The sequence below is a fragment of the Patiria miniata genome, unplaced genomic scaffold (assembly GCF_015706575.1).
Source record: "Patiria miniata isolate m_02_andy unplaced genomic scaffold, ASM1570657v1 HiC_scaffold_3, whole genome shotgun sequence".
NCBI lineage: Eukaryota > Metazoa > Echinodermata > Asteroidea > Valvatida > Asterinidae > Patiria > Patiria miniata.
The window spans coordinates 7,954,224-7,976,347 of record NW_024037069.1 but is presented as its reverse complement, the minus strand read 5'-3'; the positions used below and the strand labels follow the sequence as shown (position 1 = coordinate 7,976,347).

At 44.0% G+C, this 22,124-nt stretch overlaps 2 protein-coding genes across 2 annotated transcripts; both read right to left on the bottom strand.

Moving 5' to 3' along the window:
- Positions 1 to 4,297: 4,297 nt before the first annotated feature.
- LOC119736414 lies at positions 4,298 to 6,200 on the bottom strand. The gene is made up of 2 exons (XM_038210434.1): positions 5,017 to 6,200; positions 4,298 to 4,370 (listed from the first exon to the last, which is right to left on the bottom strand). The coding sequence occupies exons 1-2, from the start codon at positions 6,198 to 6,200 to the stop codon at positions 4,298 to 4,300; spliced, it is 1,257 nt and encodes a 418-aa protein (XP_038066362.1).
- Positions 6,201 to 6,295: 95 nt separating this feature from the next.
- On the bottom strand, positions 6,296 to 9,789 carry LOC119736412. Its single transcript, XM_038210431.1, has 2 exons — positions 9,046 to 9,789; positions 6,296 to 8,953 (listed from the first exon to the last, which is right to left on the bottom strand). The coding sequence occupies exons 1-2, from the start codon at positions 9,787 to 9,789 to the stop codon at positions 6,296 to 6,298; spliced, it is 3,402 nt and encodes a 1,133-aa protein (XP_038066359.1).
- Between the last annotated feature and the right edge of the window lie 12,335 nt (positions 9,790 to 22,124).

Genomic DNA, 22,124 nt, shown 5'->3' with positions numbered 1-22,124 from the left:
TGAACGATTTTATGTGCTTCAAGCTAAACAACTGTGATCTCGCCTGCATGTAGGACTGTAGGACTGCTTTGTGAAATTGTACATTCCGATAGACTTCTATTTCTATGGCATGTGGAGGTGAAACATTGCACGTTTTAGTGTCGGAAATGTTGGAAAATCTTCAGTTGGTTGTCTCCATGCAGTGAATTTATTCCTGTCCACCTGTTTCATCCGAGTAGAGTACTCCTTCGTATTATATCGTGATTTATCCAGACAAACTATTTTGCTGTCTTGTTTACTCGCATTATAAAAAAAAAACCCTGAACCAAAGCATAGAAACAGAGAGGGCATTGCGTGTCATGACGAAGCCTTGAAATACTGAATTCCTATACATGTAGTTCCATAAATTGTTCAGTTTTTAAGGTTGGATAAGACATCACTGTTGGGCAATGTTATGTACCCAGCATTGGTAGAGGTTACCTCAAATTGGGTTGAATTTGTTAAAAACTGTCAAACTATTGGGAAGAAGTTACCCAAGAGTGTAGGCAGTTGATAATTCAACCAGCATTGCCAATTTTTTTTTTACAGTGGATATATTGAAATTTAACGATGTGAAAAACCAGGAGTACACTCTTTGTTACGGAAGTGTATTCGGATTTAAATGGAAATCATTACAAATATAACAGACATCTCAAGTTATCAAGGCAACACTGACATTTCATGGAAATAATAATCAGCACAATAGGGGAACATTCACTGTGAATCGGATTTTTTTTTTCGTAACTACTACATTTCTTGTCAGTCTCAAGAAAAAGAGATTCCAGTATTTTAATATATATTGTTCGCCACAGCAACAACTAACACTGAGAGACACCTTTAATTGAGCCATTCATTACAAACTGTTCAGGGAACTGGTAAACATACCTTGAGTTTCAACACCCGGAAATGAAACTCCCAACATTTTACCAGGTTTATAAACTCAGCTACGGTAACTTAACAAGTGATGTTCGTTGTTCCATGAAGAAATCTTTCTATTCTCCATTTTGTAAAATATGTAAATCGCTGCATTGTGGACACTATCGACATCAGATTGTTGCCGTTCTACCTGAGTCCATTTGGTTGTGGTTGTTAGATGTGCTGAGTGGTAGGTAGGGTGATTTAGCAAACATAATTATGAAGATCCTGCATTGGAGTACCTACCCCACGATCTTGGTCACTCACCTATTGATCAGGTGCTCCTCAGACTAAGCAGAGGGATTGTGTTGTTGCGGAGAATCACTTTGTACACGTGTGACCGCCTGAACGTTCTACAACAAACTCTCTCAATGTAACCCATTTGGAATGGTTACTTGTGGTGGTTAACGCAGTGGTTATTTCACGCTTTGACTTTAGATGTAACTGCTGTCTTACAATCCAATAATTCCAAGCGCCACAGACTATTTCCTGAGTGCGAGGGATAAGCCTACATTTTCAGGTACGATTAATATCTCGTATTATTTTCCCCAGTTTCAAACAGTCGTTAGTCGTTGGTTATTGCACAGCAGTAGAGGAAGAAGGGACGTTTCCAATACGGTATTATAAACTTTGATTATTGGTTTTTGTTTTCTCCGTACAGACTGTGACTTTAGGCTTTTGCCTATGATCCACAACCATCTGAAAATTCTGAAGATCATGGAGTCTCACAGGAGCCGCAACTCCTTCTTGTGGACAGTTATTCTGACTTGGATTATCATATGCGTAAATGTGTGTACCACGACTGCTGAGTGGCACGGAGACCTGTCAGACTATGAATTGGCCAGCTTTGACAATCCAGATATTTTGGACGAACCTAAAAGACGTGCATCAAAGTTCAATCATTTTACCTTGAGTGATCATGGCGATGTGTATGTTGGAGCTGTCAATTGGTTGTATAGGTTGGACGGTAGTTTGGAAGAGAAACAGAATGTTTCAACCTGTGATGACAGCAGGCCATATGTGATGCCCTGTCACCTTACAAATAACTACAACAAGATACTGGTAGTTGACAGTACTCGGCCAAACAGTTTGATAACCTGTGGTGGTGTGTATGATGGTATTTGTCAGTCACGACAGTTACAGGATATCAGGAACGTGATGATGGAGTCGGTTCGTTACGTTGCAGGGTTTGAGGATGCATCTACTGTTAGTCTAATTGATCCGGGGCAAAACAGAGGATCGGCACTTTTTGTTGCCGTTACTTATACTGGTAAAAATATTGGCCATCGAGGAAGCTTTCCAGTAATTGCAAGAAGAACCCTGGAACAAAATGGATTTTTATCGATGGTGGAATATAGGGATGCCATATTGTTCAGTATATATGCAAATGTGGTACAGTTTTGCGTGAAGTATGTTGCGGCATTCGACCATAGTGGATTCACATACTTTGTTACATCTCAGAAGGAGGATTTGAATTCTGCGCAGTTTGTTTCTAAGATAAGCAGAGTCTGTCAAGGCCATGTAAACATGGACGCTTACACAGAAATTACCCTACAATGCAGTGGATCAGATGGCAGTGTGTACAGCTTGGTGCAAGCAGCTCACTTTGGACCAGCAGGACCTGATCTAGCGGCATCATTGGGTCTCCATGCAGACGACCAGGTGCTGTATGCTATGTTTGCCAAGAACCAAGGAGATGCGGGTGCCAGTGATGTACCCATCGATCACTCAGCATTGTGTGTGTACAAGATGACGGATATCTTGGATGCCTTCAGAGAAGCAGTGCGGGGATGCATTCAGGTTGGGGACTTTTATAATGGTAATGGGCCAAACAAGATTGACTATTTGGAGGGTTCTTTTTGCAATGGGTTCAGGGTGAGTACAGAAACATATTTCAAATGATGTTGGCATTTTCCAATGAGATTCATTTCCCGTGCTATTTTCGTGTTTCATCTCGAAAAGTAGATTTGTTTGTTGCTCAACTGCTAGTTTATTAGCAATATGAAAATTAGTCACTTTTAAATGAGACGTTTAACACGTCTCACCTACGTTTATTTATTGAATTATATCTTCATTCAAATTATCGGCTACTAGACAATAAATCTGCTCTGCAGTATTATTTGTGCACAAAATGAAATCCTTAAAAAAATAACAATTAAACAAAATCCATTTTTAAGAGCACAAGGTGTGCGTCTTTAAATTGCTCTTACTACGAATCAAAGGGTAGATAACCTGTATTTTAGGGGCGTAAATCCAATCCAACCCGACTTAACGCAACATTTATTTTGTAACGATTCCCTGAAGCAATTCGTCCAGAGGTCTTAGTCTCTGTAAAACAAGCACTACGTGCCAAATATGCTGATATTTCACAACATAAATATTTGTGTTCCATAAAGAACAACGAAAAGGAGAAACTGCAAAATAGTATAAGCCCTAAAATGCGATAATAAAAAAATGATCGATTTGGTTGCCTTGGTCTGCGCTTAACAATGTATCAATTGATTGAACTCCCCCTCCCCCCCCCAAAAAAAAAATACACTAAAATACCCATTTTCGTTTCATCAACGGCTGTCTTGAACTTCCCGGATTCGTACTTCGTTGATAATTGCAAAGTGCCCACGTTGACTCGATCTATATTGCTTGAACTGAAACATTGAGTAGGGATCTGTTTAATTATTATTTTTTTGCTTATTTTTGCTAATTTTTGCTAATTTTTGCTTCGTCATAGATTCCCATTTTAGATCGCTATTACTGCACAGCTGCCGGTGATGATGGTGCTCAAACGCCATTATTCAGGTACGCCAAGGGCATAGACCCCGTTCCATCCACGGCAATTCTAGAGCTGCCTGGTACTCTCATGTCATCAATCATAACCACTATAGAAGTCAACCACACCATCGCTTTAATCGGGACATCGAATGGAGATCTACTCAAGGTAAATTATTTCTAATCGATATCAACGTGTGACTGAAGTCGTCATGGACTTGAAATCAGCAATTTTATTTCGAAACATTTTACAATACATGAACTTAAAGATGCATATAAAAAAACTTAAGTGTTAAATCCAACACATACATGAGTCCGGTCAGTGACCACACTTTCAAATTGTTATATCCAGCATTTAAATGTAAGTCCAACACTTAAACTGTTAATTCAACATTTAAAATGTTGATCAAGTTGATTCCACACTTTCAAAGTGTTACATTTGAAAAATGTTGAATTAACACTTAAATTGTTGAATTAACTGTATTAGTGTTGGATTTTACATTTAAAATGCTGGGTGTAATTGAAAAGAAGGAGGCGGTCACACCGGTGATGGGCTGAGATTGGTTTTATTTAAATGGGTACTTGGCCTGGTCTGGTCCTAGTGTAAGCCTGTGTGGTCTGTGTAGTATGTGAGGTCTGTGTAGTCTGTGAGGTCTGTGTAGTCTGTGGTCCTACAAGAGGAATAAACACAAGGGGAACTAATAAATACGTGCACATGCCTAGGAAATCCTAATCATATCATTAACAACATAAACGTATGTCACTATAATCAGCCCAGCAATATACACAACATGTTTACATAAACCCAAATATATGAAGGTAAGGGCCAAAACACTTATAAATTAACACTGGATTTACAAAAGGGTCCCTAAATATCCCCAGCGAAGAATTAACCCCATGCAAATGTGTGTAGGTATGACATGGCATGTGATTCCAATATAAATCAGTACAATAAACATTACAACCCAAATCTAACAATAAACATGATAAACGTGAAGTGAAATCCCTCCAAATATCGTATCAAGATTAACCAAAATTATACTCACTTTCAGTAATTCACGCACAGGGGGTATTTATAATTAACCTGGTGATTGGATTATAAAGTCAAATGATGATTTGGAGTCATTAACAAGGATTTTACGGACTAAGAATTATCTGGAAACAACGTGATTCGACAAGGATTTGGCAATTATAACAGTCAGTCACAAGAGGGCGCTGTTGTGCACTCCAGTGGCAAAGACGCTTTCGCACAGCCGCCCCTAAATTTGGGCACTAAATTTATGGAATAGAAAGCATCGGAGCCACTACAGTTCTCACTCAGAGTCCATTAGGGCTGGATCTTTGTCGTTTCCCTGGTCATCCTTGACACCTTCATCGGTGACTTCTGGGAGTCGTATCAGGCGGGCGACAGGGCGAGTGTAGTTCTTCTTCCTCACTCTCACGCTGGCAGTGCGCACACGACCATCTGGTCCAGGAAAGGTGTTGACGACTCGTCCGATGGGCCACTGAGCCCGGCTAAGTGCAGGATCAACGATCATGACAACATCATCAGGCTTCATCTCTGCACCGTCTCGTTGCCACTTCTGTCGTATCTGCAGAGAGGGTAGGTACAGCCCGATGAAGCGCGACCAAAAGTGATCTGCTAACACCTGGCTGTGTTTCCAGTGTCGTCGGCTGAGTAGGTCCCTTGCTGGGTAGACAACTTGTGGCAGCGCTGCATCATGTCGTCCCATCAAGAGGAGGTTCGGGGTAACTGGATCTAGGTCGGCAATGTCTGAAGAAACATAACCCAGCGGTTTGGAATTAAGAATACCCTCAATTTCTATCAGAACGGTGCGCAGGACTGGTTCGGGTACAGCCTGACTGAGGACGACTCTCAGGCCAGATTTGACAGACTTTATCTCCCTCTCCCACACGCCACCAAAGTGTGGGGCCTTCGGTGGGTTGAAGACAAACTTGACTTGTTGTTTAGAGAGCTCTTCTTTCAGTCTGGGTTCCATGGCAGAGAATGCCTCATGTAACTCTGAAGCTCCGCCCTTAAAGTTGGTACCACAGTCGGACAGTATCTCGAAGGGCTTCCCTCTTCTGGACACAAACCGTCTAACGGCCATCAGGTAGGCGTCAGCACTGAGACTTTCTAGCAGGTCAAGGTGCACCGCTCTGGTAGTCATACATTTAAAGATAATGCCCCAGCGCTTCTCGGTGCGTCTCCCTGTCTTGATTGTCATTGGCCCAAAACAGTCAACGCCAGTGGAAAAGAATGGCGGCTTGTACAGTCGCAGGCGTGCTGGTGGCAAATCTCCCATCTTTGGTACGTCAGGATTGGCTCGCCATCGTTGACATCCAAAGCATTTGCGCTGATGCTTGCGAATGGCCTCTCGTCCTCGCAGAACCCAAAACTTACGTCTCATCTCTGCAAGCACACGCTCAGGCCCGTAGTGAAGTAGTTTCTCATCATATTCTCGGATCAGAAGTTTGGTAATAGGATGTGCTGGATCCATTACGATGGGATGACGGGAATCTTTGGGGATGTCTTCCGCTTGCCGTAGACGCCCACCAACATGGATGAGACCAGTGAAATCATCATACTCTGGAGCTAACTGGAGGAGCTTGCTGGAAGATCCCTTCCAGCCTTAAGGGCAGCTAAGTCATCAGGAAAACGTCCTTGCTGAGCACGGCGGTACAGTAGCAGCTCGATGTTGGCTCGATCTTCAGCACCCAACTCAGGTGGGTCACCAGTGTCGGCCGCCCAATCACGATGCTCCTTGGTAGCCATGATGAGGTCTTCCCACGTGTCACATTTGGAAAGGTCGGGAGGATCTACAGGATCCACAGCCACGGCACCACAGAAGGTTGACTTCTTGTACTCAGAAACATCTTCTGGTGGTGTGGCCGGGTGGACAGGCCACTGGTCAGGAGGTGACAAGAGGAATGGGGGTCCGTCTCGCCATCTGGACTCTTGGGCAAGCTCCGTCAGGGTCTTGCCTCTGGTGAGGTCATCAGCCGGATTGTTCTTGGTATTGACGTAGCGCCACTGTTTGACATCAGTGAGGGTCTGGATCTCCGCGACTCGAGTGCCGACGAAGACCTTATAGCGACAGGATTCAGACTTCAGCCAGGTGAGGACAGTTGTCGAGTCGCTCCAAAGGACAACATACTTTACAGGTAAACTCAACTCTCTCTTGAGTAGCTGGCACAGCTGAGCACCAGCCAAGGCAGCCGATAGCTCCAAGCGTGGCATGGATAGCTGTCGTTTGGGGGCAACCCGGGACCTGGCCATGACGAAGCTGACATGGATATGATGGTGTTTATCTTCTGCTCGAAGGTAGGCTACAGCACCATAAGCTCTCTCTGATGCATCGCAGAAGATGTGGAGTTGGTAGCTTGATGGCTTAACATCTACCGCTAGGGGTGTGTAGCATCTATCCAACTGGATGTCGGTCAGTGCTGGTAGCTCCATTTCCCAGGCCTGCCATTGGTCTCTGATGGCACCAGGCTCTAGAACGTCGTCCCAGTTGCACTTGGTTTTCCACAAGTCTTGGACGATCACTCTGGCTCGGGTAGTGAACGGAGTGAGATAGCCGATGGGATCATACTGGCTTGCTAATATTTTGTACATGTTCCTCATGTTAAGGGACTCGTAGTGGACTGTTCGGTGGCGGTACTGCAGGTTGTCTGTGCTGCAATCCCACTGCAGTCCAAGGGTGGCCTCAAGGGAGTCAGTGTCACCGTAGGTCAACCAAAGTTCACAGCCATTGGACCGAGCATCTGGTGGGAGATCCTCAACTACCGTAGGGTCGTTACTGGCCCACTGACGTATCTCGAACCCGGCATCGGCCAGTAGGTTTCGCATCTGATGGACCAGGTGCTTGGCTTCTCTGGATGAGGGTAAGCTGTCCAAGCAGTTGTCGACGTAGAAGGACTTGTCGACCGATTCTGCTACTTCAGGATACTGCTCCTTGTGGTCGCTGGCATGTTTCCTGAATGCGAAGGTCGCACAGCACGGACTACATGTGGAGCCGAAAGGGAGGACCTGCCATTCGTGTATCTGTGGTTCTGCTTCCACCTTCAGGTTTCGCCACAGAAAGCGAAAGAGGGGCCTATCTTCTGGTAGAAGTCGCACCTGGTGGAACATCGCTTTGATGTCTCCGGAGATGGCTACGGCGTGTTGCCGGAAACGTAGAAGCACGCCGATGAGGGAAGCACCCAGTTGTGGTCCGGGAAGGAGATGCTCGTTGAGCACTTGGTTATTGTACTGAAAAGAACAATTGAAGACCAGTCGGTACTTCCCATTGTGATGGACAGTGTGGTGAGGAATGAACCAAGATTCATCAGACATTGCGGCTTCATCATCAGGTAGAACTCGCACATGACCTGAGTCGACCAGCTTTGTGATAAGCTCGTTGTGCTTTTTCGCCAGTTGTGGGTGCTTCTGTAGCCGCTTCTCTGCTCTCCTTAGTGTAGGAAGAACGGCATCTTTCGTTACCTGGAATCTGTCTCCATCCTTGGTTCTCAGGAGGGGCGTGGCATAACGTTGCACACCATCAAGGCTGACACGGGTGGTTTTAGACTCCAGCATCTTAAGAGCATACTGGTCTTGTTTGGATCGGGTGACTTCCTTATCATTGGCGTAAGGGAGCACATCTGCCTGCCATAACATCTGCACATGCTGCAGGAGGTCATTTGTAACCGGGAATGTGGATGTCTTGAAGACTCGTTGCTCCAGCTGTAGATCATGATTCCCAGTGGGTCCTTGGAGGGTCCAGCCAAGCCTTGTGTAGATAGCAACTGCTGCACCACGGGGTCCAGATCTTATTGGGCATTGGGGGATGATAAGATCTGTTTGGTCAGCTCCAAGGAGTAACATCGGCGATGCCTGGTTAATCACTGGTAGCGGCAGGTGGCGGAGATGGTTATACCGCTGCTGGAGAGCCTTTACTGGATATGTGTACACCGAGAGACACAGATTGCTGGCAGAGAAGGCTCCATTGATGGTGTACTTGATGTGGGGCTTTCCCTTGGGTGACACCTGCAGAGACATAGCCGAACCTTGGCATTCGACTATGTCATCACGGACAGTTCTAAGGAGGACCGTCTCTGGCTGGCCTTTAAGCTGTAACTTCTCGGCTGCTGTCTGAATTAGCATACTTCTCTCAGAACCGTCGTCCAGGATAGCATATGTCTCAATGGTGCCAGCGGGCCATGAAGGAGAACTGGCACAACCTTTAACATCACACCATGCGGACGGATTGGCCTGTCAACATAGACATTCAGACTTGATGTCTGCACTCTGAAGACATGACTGGTAGTCTTGTGAGCGGCATCATGAAGTACAGTTAAGTGTACTTGTTTGCAGGTGTGACATGGCTTCTTGAGGGTACACTCATCGGGCTTATGGGCACGACCGCACTTCCAACATCGTCCCTTGTCCTGGATCCAACTGACGATCTGATCAGTGTTCAGCTTCTTGAGTTGTGGACATCCACCCAGGTAGTGTTCCTTATTATCACAAAAGGGACAATAAGGCTGGGGTTTGTACTTCGGCTTTGGTACTGTCATGAGTACTGCTGTTGGGGTATCCTTCCTGGATATTCGCTGCTCCTGGTATCGCTGCGGTCTTGGGTTACTCAAAGTATGCCCGGACACTGCTCTACTGGCAAAGCTGTGTGACTGAGATTTCCTACGGAGCCAACTTGCAAACTGGGGTAGGGTGTAGGTTTGACTACAGTTTGACTTCAAGATGCCCTCCTTCAGGCAGTGCTCCATGAAACTCGTCCTGTGGCTGGGGGCAACCTTGCTGAGAAGACGGTCGACGTGCGAGCCACAACGGAGTTCAATGCCGTCAGGACCTTCCAGGGATTGTAGCATCCCCACAAGGGAGAGGACATCCAGGGAGAACTCCTCAAATGCTTCAGTATCACCATACTTGATGGCAGGGGTGGCCATTATGGCTGCGATCTCGCACTGGACGAGCTGTCGGGGTTGGCCGTACTTGTCGGTAAGAGCAGCTAGGGCCTCAGTGTAGGGCTGACGAGTGTACATGAAGGACTTGGCAAGTTTCAATGCTCTACCACCAAGTCGGTCGAGCATCACCTGGAACTTGTATTATTCTGTGAGGTGTGGATGGACGTTGATAAGGTTGTCCAAGGCCATGCGGAGTAAGGCAAATTCCTTCTCTCTTCCATCGGAGAATCTTGGCAGAGCCGGCTTGGGAATTCCATTGGACGAAGCTACAAGGAGGTCAATGGCTGTTACACCGGGTACCATCGGAGGGGAACCGGTGGGAACAGGTTGAGCTTGATGTGCTGAGTGTGGTGACATGTGACTGGTTGTCATGGGTGCATGTCCATCAGCACACAATGGTGTGGGGTGGCCACTGACTAGTGTTGTCATCGAAGGAAACTGTGACACTGCAAAGGTTGTAAGACTTGGGATGGCTCGAAGAGATGTATCTGGTACGGTACGGTTCTCTACGGGAGATGTAGAGGGCACAGGTTGTGCAGAAGTACACACGGGGATTGTACCCTGGCTTGTCGTAGTAATGGTGACATCTGTCAGCGTTGTATCATCACTGATCATGGCGCTGATGGCTTCAGCTTCGACTAGCTCCTGTTGAGCCTGACGCAATCTGCGTTGACGTGACAAATTTGTAGATATGGCTTCACGCTCTCTCAAAGCCTGACGCTCTATTTCTTCAGCCTTGAGTCGAGCTTGTCGAGCTTGGTCATCAATACGATGGAGTGCTTGGTCTGCAGCCTCTTCTTCCTCTAACTGGTGCTGCAACTCCTCAACTCAAATCTTCTTTCGAAAGGTTCGGATCTTTGCTGCGTATTTGTCACTCAGACCAGATAGGTGGGAAGCGACGGAACTATTAGACCGGTTGCTGCGATGGGAGGAGTGTTCGCTGTTGGCCATAGCCACATCACCTGTATGGCCATTGGTCGGTTGACCGAGAACGTCATCTTGTGGTTGAGACATTCTGGAGGTTGAAATGGTGATCCAAGGGTCGCTGGTTGTAGGATCCCGGGTTTCGGCACCATGAAAAGAAGGAGGCGGTCACACCGGTGATGGGCTGAGATTGGTTTTATTTAAATGGGTACTTGGCCTGGTCTGGTCCTAGTATAAGCCTGTGTGGTCTGTATAGTATGTGAGGTCTGTGTAGTCTGTGAGGTCTGTGTAGTCTGTGGTCCTACAAGAGGAATAAACACAAGGGGAACTAATAAATACGTGCACATGCCTAGGAAATCCTAATCATATCATTAACAACATAAACGTATGTCACTATAATCAGCCCAGCAATATACACAACATGTTTACATAAACCCAAATATATGAAGGTAAGGGCCAAAACACTTATAAATTAACACTGGATTTACAAAAGGGTCCCTAAATATCCCCAGCGAAGAATTAACCCCATGCAAATGTGTGTAGGTATGACATGGCATGTGATTCCAATATAAATCAGTACAATAAACATTACAACCCAAATCTAACAATAAACATGATAAACGTGAAGTGAAATCCCTCCAAATATCGTATCAAGATTAACCAAAATTATACTCACTTTCAGTAATTCACGCACAGGGGGTATTTATAATTAACCTGGTGATTGGATTATAAAGGCAAATGATGATTTGGAGTCATTAACAAGGATTTTACGGACTAAGAATTATCTGGAAACAACGTGATTCGACAAGGATTTGGCAATTATAACAGTCAGTCACAAGAGGGCGCTGTTGTGCACTCCAGTGGCAAAGACGCTTTCGCACAGTAATATTCAAAATGCTGGATTCAACACTTTGAAAGTGTGATCACTGACCGAACTTATGTAAGTGTTGAATTCAACACTTCAGTAAATAAGAGTATGTGTTGGCCGTGCCATTTTCTAGTTTCACCTCTAAAGAGATTAGATATTGTATATTGCTACACAAAATTCATTTAATTGGCTGCCAGACAAAAGCTCTTTCTTATGCACAAAATGAAACCCCAAGACAACTATCCTATTACTGTGGCGAAAGTGTTCTAAAACATGTAGGCTGGTTAGGAGACTAGCACAATTTAGGGATATTCCCCCAGTGAGCAATGTCACGGGGTGGAGCATTAGTGTACGTGACTGCGCGCAGAGATGTGATTGGCTGCGCGTCGCCCAGCATTGTTTTGTGTGCTGTGGAGACGTACACACACGTGGTTGGACGGTCAGTGTGTTGATGGCAGTTGGGAAGTCAACAGTCAGCGTCAAAAGGTAAGCACGAACTTTGTAGAGTATGTGGTTTGTGTGTGGTTTACTAGGATCGGCCTTGTGCCGTGGGTAGCGCTTACTAGGGAGCCGAGATCGCTAGGTTGTTGCTGGCGAGCTGTGTGCACTTAGCCCGGTAGCGTTTAGTTCCCCGTTGTAGCGGAGAACATAAGTAAGCCCTGCGTTGGGAGTAGCATCAGCCAAAGGTGGTTGAGCGTGCCAAGTACCGGAAGAGGTGTCGGTGTTCCTGCTGTGGTGTACACCTTTACGGTGAAAAGCGGTGAACGTGTACTGACCTTGCTTTCATACGGCTGCGTTCCCTGTGTGGCTGACTAGCGACCCCAGCAGCTGTGTAAGCCACGTTGAGCGTTTGCAGCTTAAGTTGTTACCTCAGAACCTCTATAATACACATAACGACTGTCGTAGTTTGTAAGCCTTGTAGTAAGCCAAACAGCGAGGTAGGCAGCCTTGCACATCGGGTAGTAAGCCATACAGCAAGTTTAATTAATAATAAAAGGTTTCCCCAAGTCCAAGAAGTTTAATCAGGTCATTTAATTATCAATCATTCATAAGACAATTGTTGATTCAATAAACCATATTTAAATCATTGTGGTCCGAAATCAAGTGTATTTCCACCAAAACGAACTTGCATCCATTAGCCTTGAGGCTGCTCGTTAGTCTCCGGTCCGAGGAAGTAACTGGGTTCGGGAGCAATCCGCCACATTACAATGGGGCAAAAGTAGTGTTTTCTCTTAAAACAAACATAAAATCGCAATCAGTTAGGAGGAAAACCTTATTAAATTATTATTTTGCCATGAACACTGGCTATGGACATTTACATGTACTCAATTAGTGCCATTATTCATACATCACAAATCTCCAAAAGTATTGATTTCGTGGATTTAAAGGAATCTAAGCGGAGTGTATGTCTTATTTTGTAACGAAACGGCTTACAGGAATAACGGCGCTTTAAAAAGTCAATGCCCACGTTAAATTAGTTTCAAATCTTCCTAATTAAAAAGGCAGATATAAATGTGTCATCTGTTTGTTAGGTTCATATTGAAAGTAACACTACCGGCCGACTGTATGAACGCATTAGCATTGATACCAGTCCAGTTCTGCAAGATATCAAGGTGAATGACACGACTCGCGTGCTATTTCTGTTGACAGCACAAAAGGTAACATTTCTATTTAGTCGCATTTTCTAATCTGCCTTACACAGGGATCCTCTATTAACTAGAAAGGAATATAATAAACAAGGGAGTGTTTTTGGCGACTTCCTTGATCTCTCTAAGAAACCCCAAGAACTTGGTTTGAGGGCTTTTTCTCAATCGAAGAGATGTGGGAAGTTGACTGGTAAACGTAAAAAGATGTATCCTAGCAGTAACAACATTTCTAGACATTATTTTATGTAATCAGCCAAAAGCTAATTTGACTGGCATGTGTGTTGTTCATTGCAACTATTGATTTCAAGTCAATCCATTTTCATAAGGTTTGAAAGAAAAAGACAACACCGTTTCCGTTGAAATTTCGGTCAAGATTAAGATTACCTTTTTACTGAAAAAGTACAATATGTTTTACACTATATATAGTTGGTGAAGCTTCGTGTGGAGAATTGTGGCCAATACACTACATGCGAAACGTGTATTGGGACTGATGCAGGGAATGATGGAGACCCAAATTGTGGATGGTGCACACTGGAACGAAGGTAAGTCACACGGGATGTCTCCAAAGTGTTTAAGTGAGTTGAGGGGTGTAAGACCGGTAGTCTATCACCACTCAGACGGGGTGCAACAATTAGTTCCGATGCATTAATGATGTAGGTAAATCTATAGCTTGTGCACTCTGAGATAAAAGTAATTTGTCTGAAAAGTTCCAACAGCTGGTCAGTTTAGTTGTTGATGGTGTCAGTGAAAGAAGTTCCTTTATATTTATATGATTAGTACATAGTTCACCAGCTCATATGGTTTTCCGATGTTATTTGTACGTAAAAGAACATTAGTACGATTCATCAAATTCAACGGTGACTTTGATAACGGTGTTTCTAAATTCTCAATGAAATCTAGAAAGTAAAGCATTTCATGTTTTTCCGTTTTGGTTTTTGCTTTTGATGACTGTCGACTACCAAGCTATTCTGGTCATGTGATAACATTGCATTCCTCCTTAGATGTACGAGATATTCCGACTGTCCATCATCTGATGTATCTACTCGATGGTTGGCCTACAATGCTGCTCAGTGCATTATTATTACTGATGTAGCACCCTATGATAACCTACCAATTACAGTCACTGAGCAACAGGTGAGAGAAAGATGTATTGAAATTACATTTTACTTGCATCCTTAGATTACATAATTGAAACCTGCTTTAAAATAATGTAACATTTTTTATTTATTTATCACATGAGGGCGCCATTTAAATTGAAGCAATGTGGTGCTGCCCTCGCTTGGCTAGGTATTTTGTACATGTAGCTATTGTTGTGTGGAATTCAGCAGTTGCTGCCCCGCCTCGAGTCAAGCATGTTGTACTTTTTTGGGTTAAAATTTCGCTTTTGTTTATGGTGAGTTTCCTCGTCTTTAAATTTTCCTCTTTATTTCCATGTACTAAGGAGTTACAATAGTGTATTATGTAGACAGTTTTGAGGTATATTTTTGAAGATTTTGTTGTATTTTGGACGGATATTTTTTAGGGCTGTGTGGTAGGGCCTGGGTGTGTCGGCGTGACATGGTGCCTTTGTTAGCCCAGTCTTAATTATTTTTGAATCTTGACTAAGTTTGAATTAAAAGGCAGTTCTGAAGTCACTTAAGGGTGTTTTGCAACTCCTTGACATGGGATTTAAGGGGATTGAAAATGGATGGTTGATATTTTCACAGGTTTTGCTGGTGAGAACTAGTCCGGTTAATTTTTGACTGATATTGTGTGAGTGCATGTACATGTGATTGCATGTACATCACGGTACATGAACATTAATAGCCTACCTGGCTATTAATTTTAAGAGGTTTTCCTGAATATTTCTTTTTTGGCTATTGTGGAATTTGTAATTTTGTTTGTGCATTCCTCATAAGCCAACATTTTTGGTTTATGCAAATTTGGGCGTGGCTTGGAATTTCGCTCAGATCTTTTGTTACATGGGGATTAATCCCATTCTAATTGGTTCTTGCCCGCAGCTGGGTGTTGACATGTGTAGACGAGTCAAATGTTGCACTATTGTTTTGTAACTGGTATTTTCTGGTCTGGGTGGTCGCACACCTTCAAATTGCAATTGTTAATGTTTTAAAAATGAGAAGTGAAATTTGATTTTGATTTATTTTTGCCGGCCTATAATTTGTTTCTGATTTGTATCAATTAACTTGCACCTTCATAGTAATTTAATTAAGTGTGTAAGTTTCTCTAAAAATTAAGAAAAGGAGTTTCACTCTTCTAATTTGGGATCTCATGTAATTTAACTGATTGAAACACATTATTTTTTTATTATGAAAGCGAGTTGCTAAACTGAAGAAATGAATTTATTTTTGTGACCCAATGCGTATTTAGAAACTAATAAAAAATGATCAAAAGGGAGCTTCCATCAAAGATTTTTCAACTTGTATTTTCTTGATTAAGTTCGTAAGTTTTCTGGAATCGTTTAGAGGATTATAGTCGCCACAATTCTCTTTAAAACAAAACCATGCAAATTCCGCTTTGAAGTACGAACCAATTTGTCTTGTTAAATTCAGGTGTTGTAAAATAATATAGGTTTTCGTTGCAGTAATTTATTTATTTGTTTTTTTTTGTACACTTATTTTATGCGGTGCTGTTTTCGGAACTGAAGACAACGTATCCTTTTGAAAGTGATTGTTGTTGTGACCTTCAACCTCGTTGATGATAATTTGCCATCGAAAAGAATTTTCCATTTGTGTGCGACCAACTCAATTGTGTGTTATTTCGTGTATTTACATGTATGTATCTGACTCGTGGTAAAACCAAGAAACTTGGTCTTTCCGACACTATGTCTGAAAAGGCCGAGTTACCTACACCCAGTGTGAAAAAGTCATCCTTAAAGACGAGGCTACCACCTTCATGGGCTTATAATTCTGATGAGGTGGGGCAGCAATTCACTGGGTATGCTTCTCCTTCGGAAACTAAACCTTCAGGGGCTCGTTCAAAATTGTTTGGTAGATCCACTGACATATTGTTTCATAAGGAAGATGAATTAGACCAGACAAATGTGGGTAAAAGGAGTCCTGAGAGTTCCAAAATGACAAGTTTGGGAGCAGTTGGGGAGAAGGGCGTGTCTTTTTCCAGTGATACCGACGTTCCCAAGAAGGGTGGTGCCTCTGTAACTGTTGGTCAGCAGTCAGCCAAAAAGACGAATCCTTCCGGAAAAAGTTCCGCACCCGAGAGTCAAAATAATCCGTCTAGTCCGGAGTCAGTTCATTCTAGGCCCACAAAACCTATTGCCATGCCTGATCCTTATCATGGGAAGGGGAAGGTCTCCCTGCCGAATTGGTTGATTCATTTCTATTTTGTTTCAAAAATCAACAAATGGGGGGCGGAAGAAAAGGCCCAGTACATGGCTACAAGTTTGAGAGATGAAGCCCTGACTGCTTTCACAGAAAGTTTGCCAGGAAGGTCGTCCTTGTCTGTAGATGAGATCATAGGTATTCTGCGTGAGAATTTTGATAGGCCTGACTCGATGTCAACCTATAGACAGCGTTTTCAAGCCAGGGGACGGAGACCGGGGGAATCACTCACAGTTCTGCGTCATCAACTGTTGAACCTGGCAAAGCAGGCTTATCCGCTGGCATCTGCATCGATGATAGATGATTTGACCAGGGAACAGTTCATAGTGGCTTTGGACTCCCAGCATCTTCGTAAAGAGGTCCGTCGAGGAGCACCAAAAACCTTGGAGGAAGCGTTTAAAATGGCAGAGAGGGAGGAAAAGTTCTGGAAAGAAGAAGAGGGACAACTTCCACAGCGTCGAAATGCAGGAGTTGGTCCGTCACAGGAACAAAACACTACAGAAAATCAAACGTCTTCCACCGAGAAGTCACAGTCATCTGTTCCATCTGATGGGGAAAGAATTCAACAACTTGAAACTCAGTTGCAACAACTCACTCAGTTGGTGAAGGAATTAACCATGTCTTCTTCTCGTACACCTGGGAGGAACTTTTCCAGAGGTCAATGTTGGGTATGTGGTGAGGTAGGGCATTACAGGAACCAGTGTCCATACAGAGGGCAGCAGAATGTGTCTCCTCAGAATCAGGAAAACTAGGAGGGGTTGGACCCAGGGCCGATATCCAGCCCATTGGAGGGAAAAAGGCTCATCTCAGTAGTAGTCACGCTTACTATGCTCGAGCGTCAATTTATGGGATTGATGTCAACATGCTCATTGATACCGGATCTGTGAATGAGATACCTATTCTCTGTGAGGTAGAGTTTTCACAAACCTGGTGGTTATTGCTGATTTGGATACCAAAGGAATTGTGGGTGTTGATTTTCTTCGTGCATATGATGGAGTTTGTGATTTGGGGAATGGTCGGTTCATTGTCCAGGGCAGAGAGGTTCCTGTTGTCGAGGAAAAACATGTCACTTTCTGTTGTAGGGTTGCAGTCGCGCAAACTGTGCAAATTGAACCAGAAGGTGAGATGATACTCCCAGGTCGAGTCCTGCGAAGAAATTCTGCAACAATTAAGGGAATAATTGAACCTACAAGTCGATTTCAACACACAAGGCCCGGAATTTTATTTGCCAAGTCGTATGTCATGCCAACTTCAAATTTTGTTCCATTGCGAGTGATGAATTTGAACACCGAACCAGTTGTCATCTATGATCGAACTCACATTGCTTTGATTCAACCGGCAGATGTAGTCTCGATAGAGGAAGAAAAGGGTGAAAGTGAGGCTGAGGTAGAGTTCAGAAAGGAAATGGAGTCTCTCTTGGAGCGAAGTTCAAAAGAATTAGATCATGGTCAGTCAGAGATTTTGGAAAAGTTTCTGGGAAAAAATTAAAAGTTGTTTGCTAAATCAGGAGACTTGGGTAGAACAAATCTTTTACTTACCATCAGATTGAAGTGGGCGATCAACCACCTATTAAACAGCAAGTGAGACGAGTTCCCTTTCACAAGAAACAAGAAATTCAACGACAAGTGCATGAGATGCTAGGGCAAGGAGTTATCTCTCATTCTGAATCACCTTGGAACAACCCGGTTATGTTGGTAAGGAAGAAAGATGGGTCAATGAGATTTCGTCTGGATCTATGTCGTTTGAATAATTGTGCCAAGAAAGATGCGTACCCTTTGCCAAGGATAGACGATAGTTTGATGCACTTTCAGGGTTTCGTTGATTTTCAACCATGGACTTGGCCTCCGGATACTGGCAAGTTGAAATTGATCCCAGAGATAGACCGAAGACAGCATTCTCTGCAGTTTCTGGTCATTATCATTTTAATGTGATGAGTTTTGGCTTAACTAATGCTCCAGCCACCTTGGAACGCCTCATGGAGAGGGTCCTTTAAGGATTGCAGTGGGAAATTTGCTTGGTGTATCTAGACGATATCATTGTGATGGCAGATTCTTCTGAGCTACATCTGGAAAGATTGGAAACTGTTTTTGGGCGTTTGAGGGCGGCTGGTCTAAAGTTGAAGCCAAAGAAGTGTAATTTTTTTCTGCTCAGAGGTTATGTATTTGGGACACCTTGTCACTTCTAAGGGACTATCGACTGATCCAGAAAAAGTCAAAAAGGTGAAGGATTGGCCAACTCCTCGATCTGTGAAAGATGTCCGAGCATTTCTGGGTTTGGTGGGTTATTACCGCAAGTTCATCCGACATTTCAGTGTCATAGCCTCGCCTCTCCATAAGTTAACACAGAAGGATGTGCGTTTTAGGTGGACACCTCCGCGTGAAGATGCATTTCTGAAGCTGAAAACTGCGTTGACCTCGGCCCCAGTATTGGTGTATCCTGATTTTTCCAAGGAATTTGTTCTTGACACTGATGCCAGCGGAGAAGGAAGTGGAACTGTTCTGTCTCAGCTAGTAGATGGTCAGGAATGTGTTGTAGCCTACTTTAGCAAGAAATTTAGTAAGACTGAGCGTCAGTATAGTGTCACTCGAAGGGAGTTGTTGGCGATGGTTCTCGCAGTAAAGCATTTTCGGCATTACTTGTTTGGGCGCAAGTTCCTGGTGCGAACTGATCATGGCTCACTTCGCTGGCTCATGAATTTTAAAGATGCTGAAGGGCAAATGGCTCGGTGGCTGGAGACGTTAGGAATGTTTGATTTTGTTATAGAACACCGTCCAGGTCCTAAACACGGAAACGCCGATGCTTTATCACAAATACCACACCAGGAAGGGAAGAAAGGTGAAGCAAGTCAATCTCGGTGTGCTGGAGTTTTCCTGAAAGAAGTTAGTCCAGATGAGATCAGAAAGGCACAAGGAGATGATCCTCGGTTACTTCCTTTGATTATGGGGTTAAGGGACAAGAAGAAACCAGTTTGGAGTGGTATTGCTCGGTGTGAAGTAACCACGAAGTCACTGTGGATGCAGTGGGACCAGTTAGTGCTTCATGAGGGAATTATGTACCGGCGATTTGAGCGAGTTGGATTTGGGGAGATTTTGCAGTTGGTGGTTCCCTTTACTTTGAAGAAAACTGTCCTTCAGCTGGCACATGATCATCGTTCTGCTGGACATTTGGGTCAAGCCAAAACCTTGGAAAAGATTAGACAGGGTTATTTTTTGGTCAATTTTCGGCAGGATGTAGCAGATTGGGTTCGAACTTGTGTTAAATGTCGGCGGAGAAAAGGAACCCCTCGAAAGAGGAGAGCAGCTTTGCAACCTTCAGCCGTGGGCTTTCCTCTCGAACGAGTAGCCATGGATATCATGGGTCCCTTACCTGTTTCTGAGAAAGGAAATCGCTATGTCTTAGTAATCATGGATTATTTTACAAAGTGGGCCGAGGCCTTCCCCCTACCAAATCGAGAGGCTGAGACAATTGCTCAAACATTTGTGACTCAGTTTGCGTGTAGGTACGGTATGTCTTTGCAGTTGCACACTGATAGAGGAAAGAATTTTGACTCTCGGTTGTTCAAGGCAGTGTGTCAGTTGCTTGAAATTGAGAAGACTTGGACCAGTAGTTACAGGCCCCAAAGTGATGGTTTGGTTGAAAGACTAAATCGTACTCTTGAGGACATGATTTCTAAGTATGTGCAGTATGATCAAAGGGACTTTGATCTTCCTTATGTGCTTATGGCATATCGTGCCAGCCCCCAAGAAACTACTGGGGTATCTCCTAACCTCATGATGTTTGGGAGGGAGATTAGCATTCTTCTGCATTTAGTCATGGGAAGGGTCCCGGGGTCTGAGGGAGAAGTTCCGGAGCAGCAGTATGCCCAGAAGGTTCGCGAGCGACTCGGAGTTGTTTTCGAGATCGCTCGTGAATCTTCCTTCGTCGCACAACAGCGACAAAAGCGGTATTATGATTTGAAGGTGTGCGGCCAGCCCTATAGGGTTGGAGAAAAAGTACGGGTTTTCAATCCAGCTAAGACCAAAGGTATTTCTCCTAAATTTCAAAGCCGTTGGCAGGGGCCATGTGTAATCATTAAGAAGCTTTCTGATGCAAACTATGTAATTCGTAAGCCTCGTGGAAGACAACGAACGGAAGTTGTATACTTTGACAGGATGAAGCCGTGTGAGAAGCGACTTGCAGAGAAGGATGTACCGACAGAGATGCAGGGTGTAAGGAGTGGCAATGGCGAGCGGAGTGATGGTGAGAGTGAGGCGCCAGTTTCCCGTTGCACAAATGATGATCCATCTGCACTCATCCAGCAGGGAGCTGTCCGGTACACCCAGAGCGATGTAGGAACCACTGAGGCTCGTCTTCCAGAAATTCCGACTTCAGAGAGGGCTCCACCAACACACTTAGCCGATCATGGGAACCACAATTCTCAAACGAGACCCACAATTGTTGCATCACAACCCAAGTCAAAGCATCGACGAGTAAGGCAGAAGTCTTTTAAGGAGTTGGCGGGACAAAATCAGTGCATATCTGAAACTGTTGACGCAGAATCTGATGTTACAGAAAACGATACAAAGTTGTCGCACCTTGTACCAGCCGAGTCCAAGTCTGTATTTAAGGCAGACAAGTCAGAGATAAGACCCCGCCGAACTCGCCAACGTCCTGCTCGATATCAAGACTTTGTGATGGAGTAACTTCTGACCACCAAGATTGAACTATCTCAGTTTCATTGAGACCGCGGTTTTATATACTTGATGAACATGATAGCTCCTCAACGGTCTACCCAAGTTGTCTGTGTCTATGGATCTTGATTAAGTTACCTCTGAAGGAATAAACCTCCTGTTCAGTTAAACCGACCAAAAGGATGGAACCACCCTGAACAAGAACCGTGATGGGATTTGATCTTCGAGTTTGCAGTCTTTCTTCGATGTGACACCTGGCTTGGGAATGGCCACCCCGCTTGTGTTGTCGCTTGCTTGCTGTTGTCACTTTTACACCACAGCCTTTTGGATGAACTTTCCTGAATGGATAGACATCTTTACAGCGACCTTTGAGAGAACTGCTTAAGTAGATCAGGGTTTTTTTTGAACTCCAACTTTTAGATATAGCTGTTCACTGACGACTAAAGTTTGGGTTCCTTGATAAGTTAATTTGGCTCGCCTGAAAAGTTGGAAGATAATATTTGGAGAAATGTGCATAGTTTTAGCTATGTCACGGGGGCGTGACCTTACAAGTAGAGGGGAGTATTGTAACTTTTTGATTTATTTATCACAAGAGGGCGCCATTATAATTGAAGCAATGTGGTGCTGCCCTCGCTTGGCTAGGTATTTTATACATGTAGCTATTGTTGTGTGGAATTCAGCAGTTGCTGCCCCGCCTTCAGTCAAGCATGTTGTACTTTTTGTTGGGTTAAAATTTCGCTTTTGTTTATGGTGAGTTGCCTCGTCTTTAAATTTCCTCTTTATTTCCATGTACTAAGGAGTTGCAATAGTGTATTTTGTAGACAGTGTTGAGGTATATTTTTGAAGATTTTGTTGTATTTTGGACGGATATTTTTTGGGCTGTGTGGTAGGGCCTGGGTGTGTCGGCGTGACATGATGGCCATGTTAGCCCAGTCTTAATTATTTTAGAATCTTGACTAAGTTTGGATCAAAAGGCAGTTCTGAAGTCACTTAAGGGTGTTTTGCAACTCCTTGACAT

Bases quoted from the DNA above. Each gene is read 5' to 3' on its own strand.
- LOC119736412 (XM_038210431.1), bottom strand. From the start codon at position 9,789: ATGCTCGACCGACTTGGTGGTAGAGCATTGAAACTTGCCAAGTCCTTC. The intron at 8,954-9,045 runs GTACACTTAACT...CTATGTTGACAG, and splicing joins CATGTCACACCTGCAAACAA to GCCAATCCGTCCGCATGGTG.
- LOC119736414 (XM_038210434.1), bottom strand. From the start codon at position 6,200: ATGGATCCAGCACATCCTATTACCAAACTTCTGATCCGAGAATATGAT. The intron at 4,371-5,016 runs GTGAGAACTGTA...TTCCTCTTGTAG, and splicing joins CCAGCCCTAATGGACTCTGA to GACCACAGACTACACAGACC.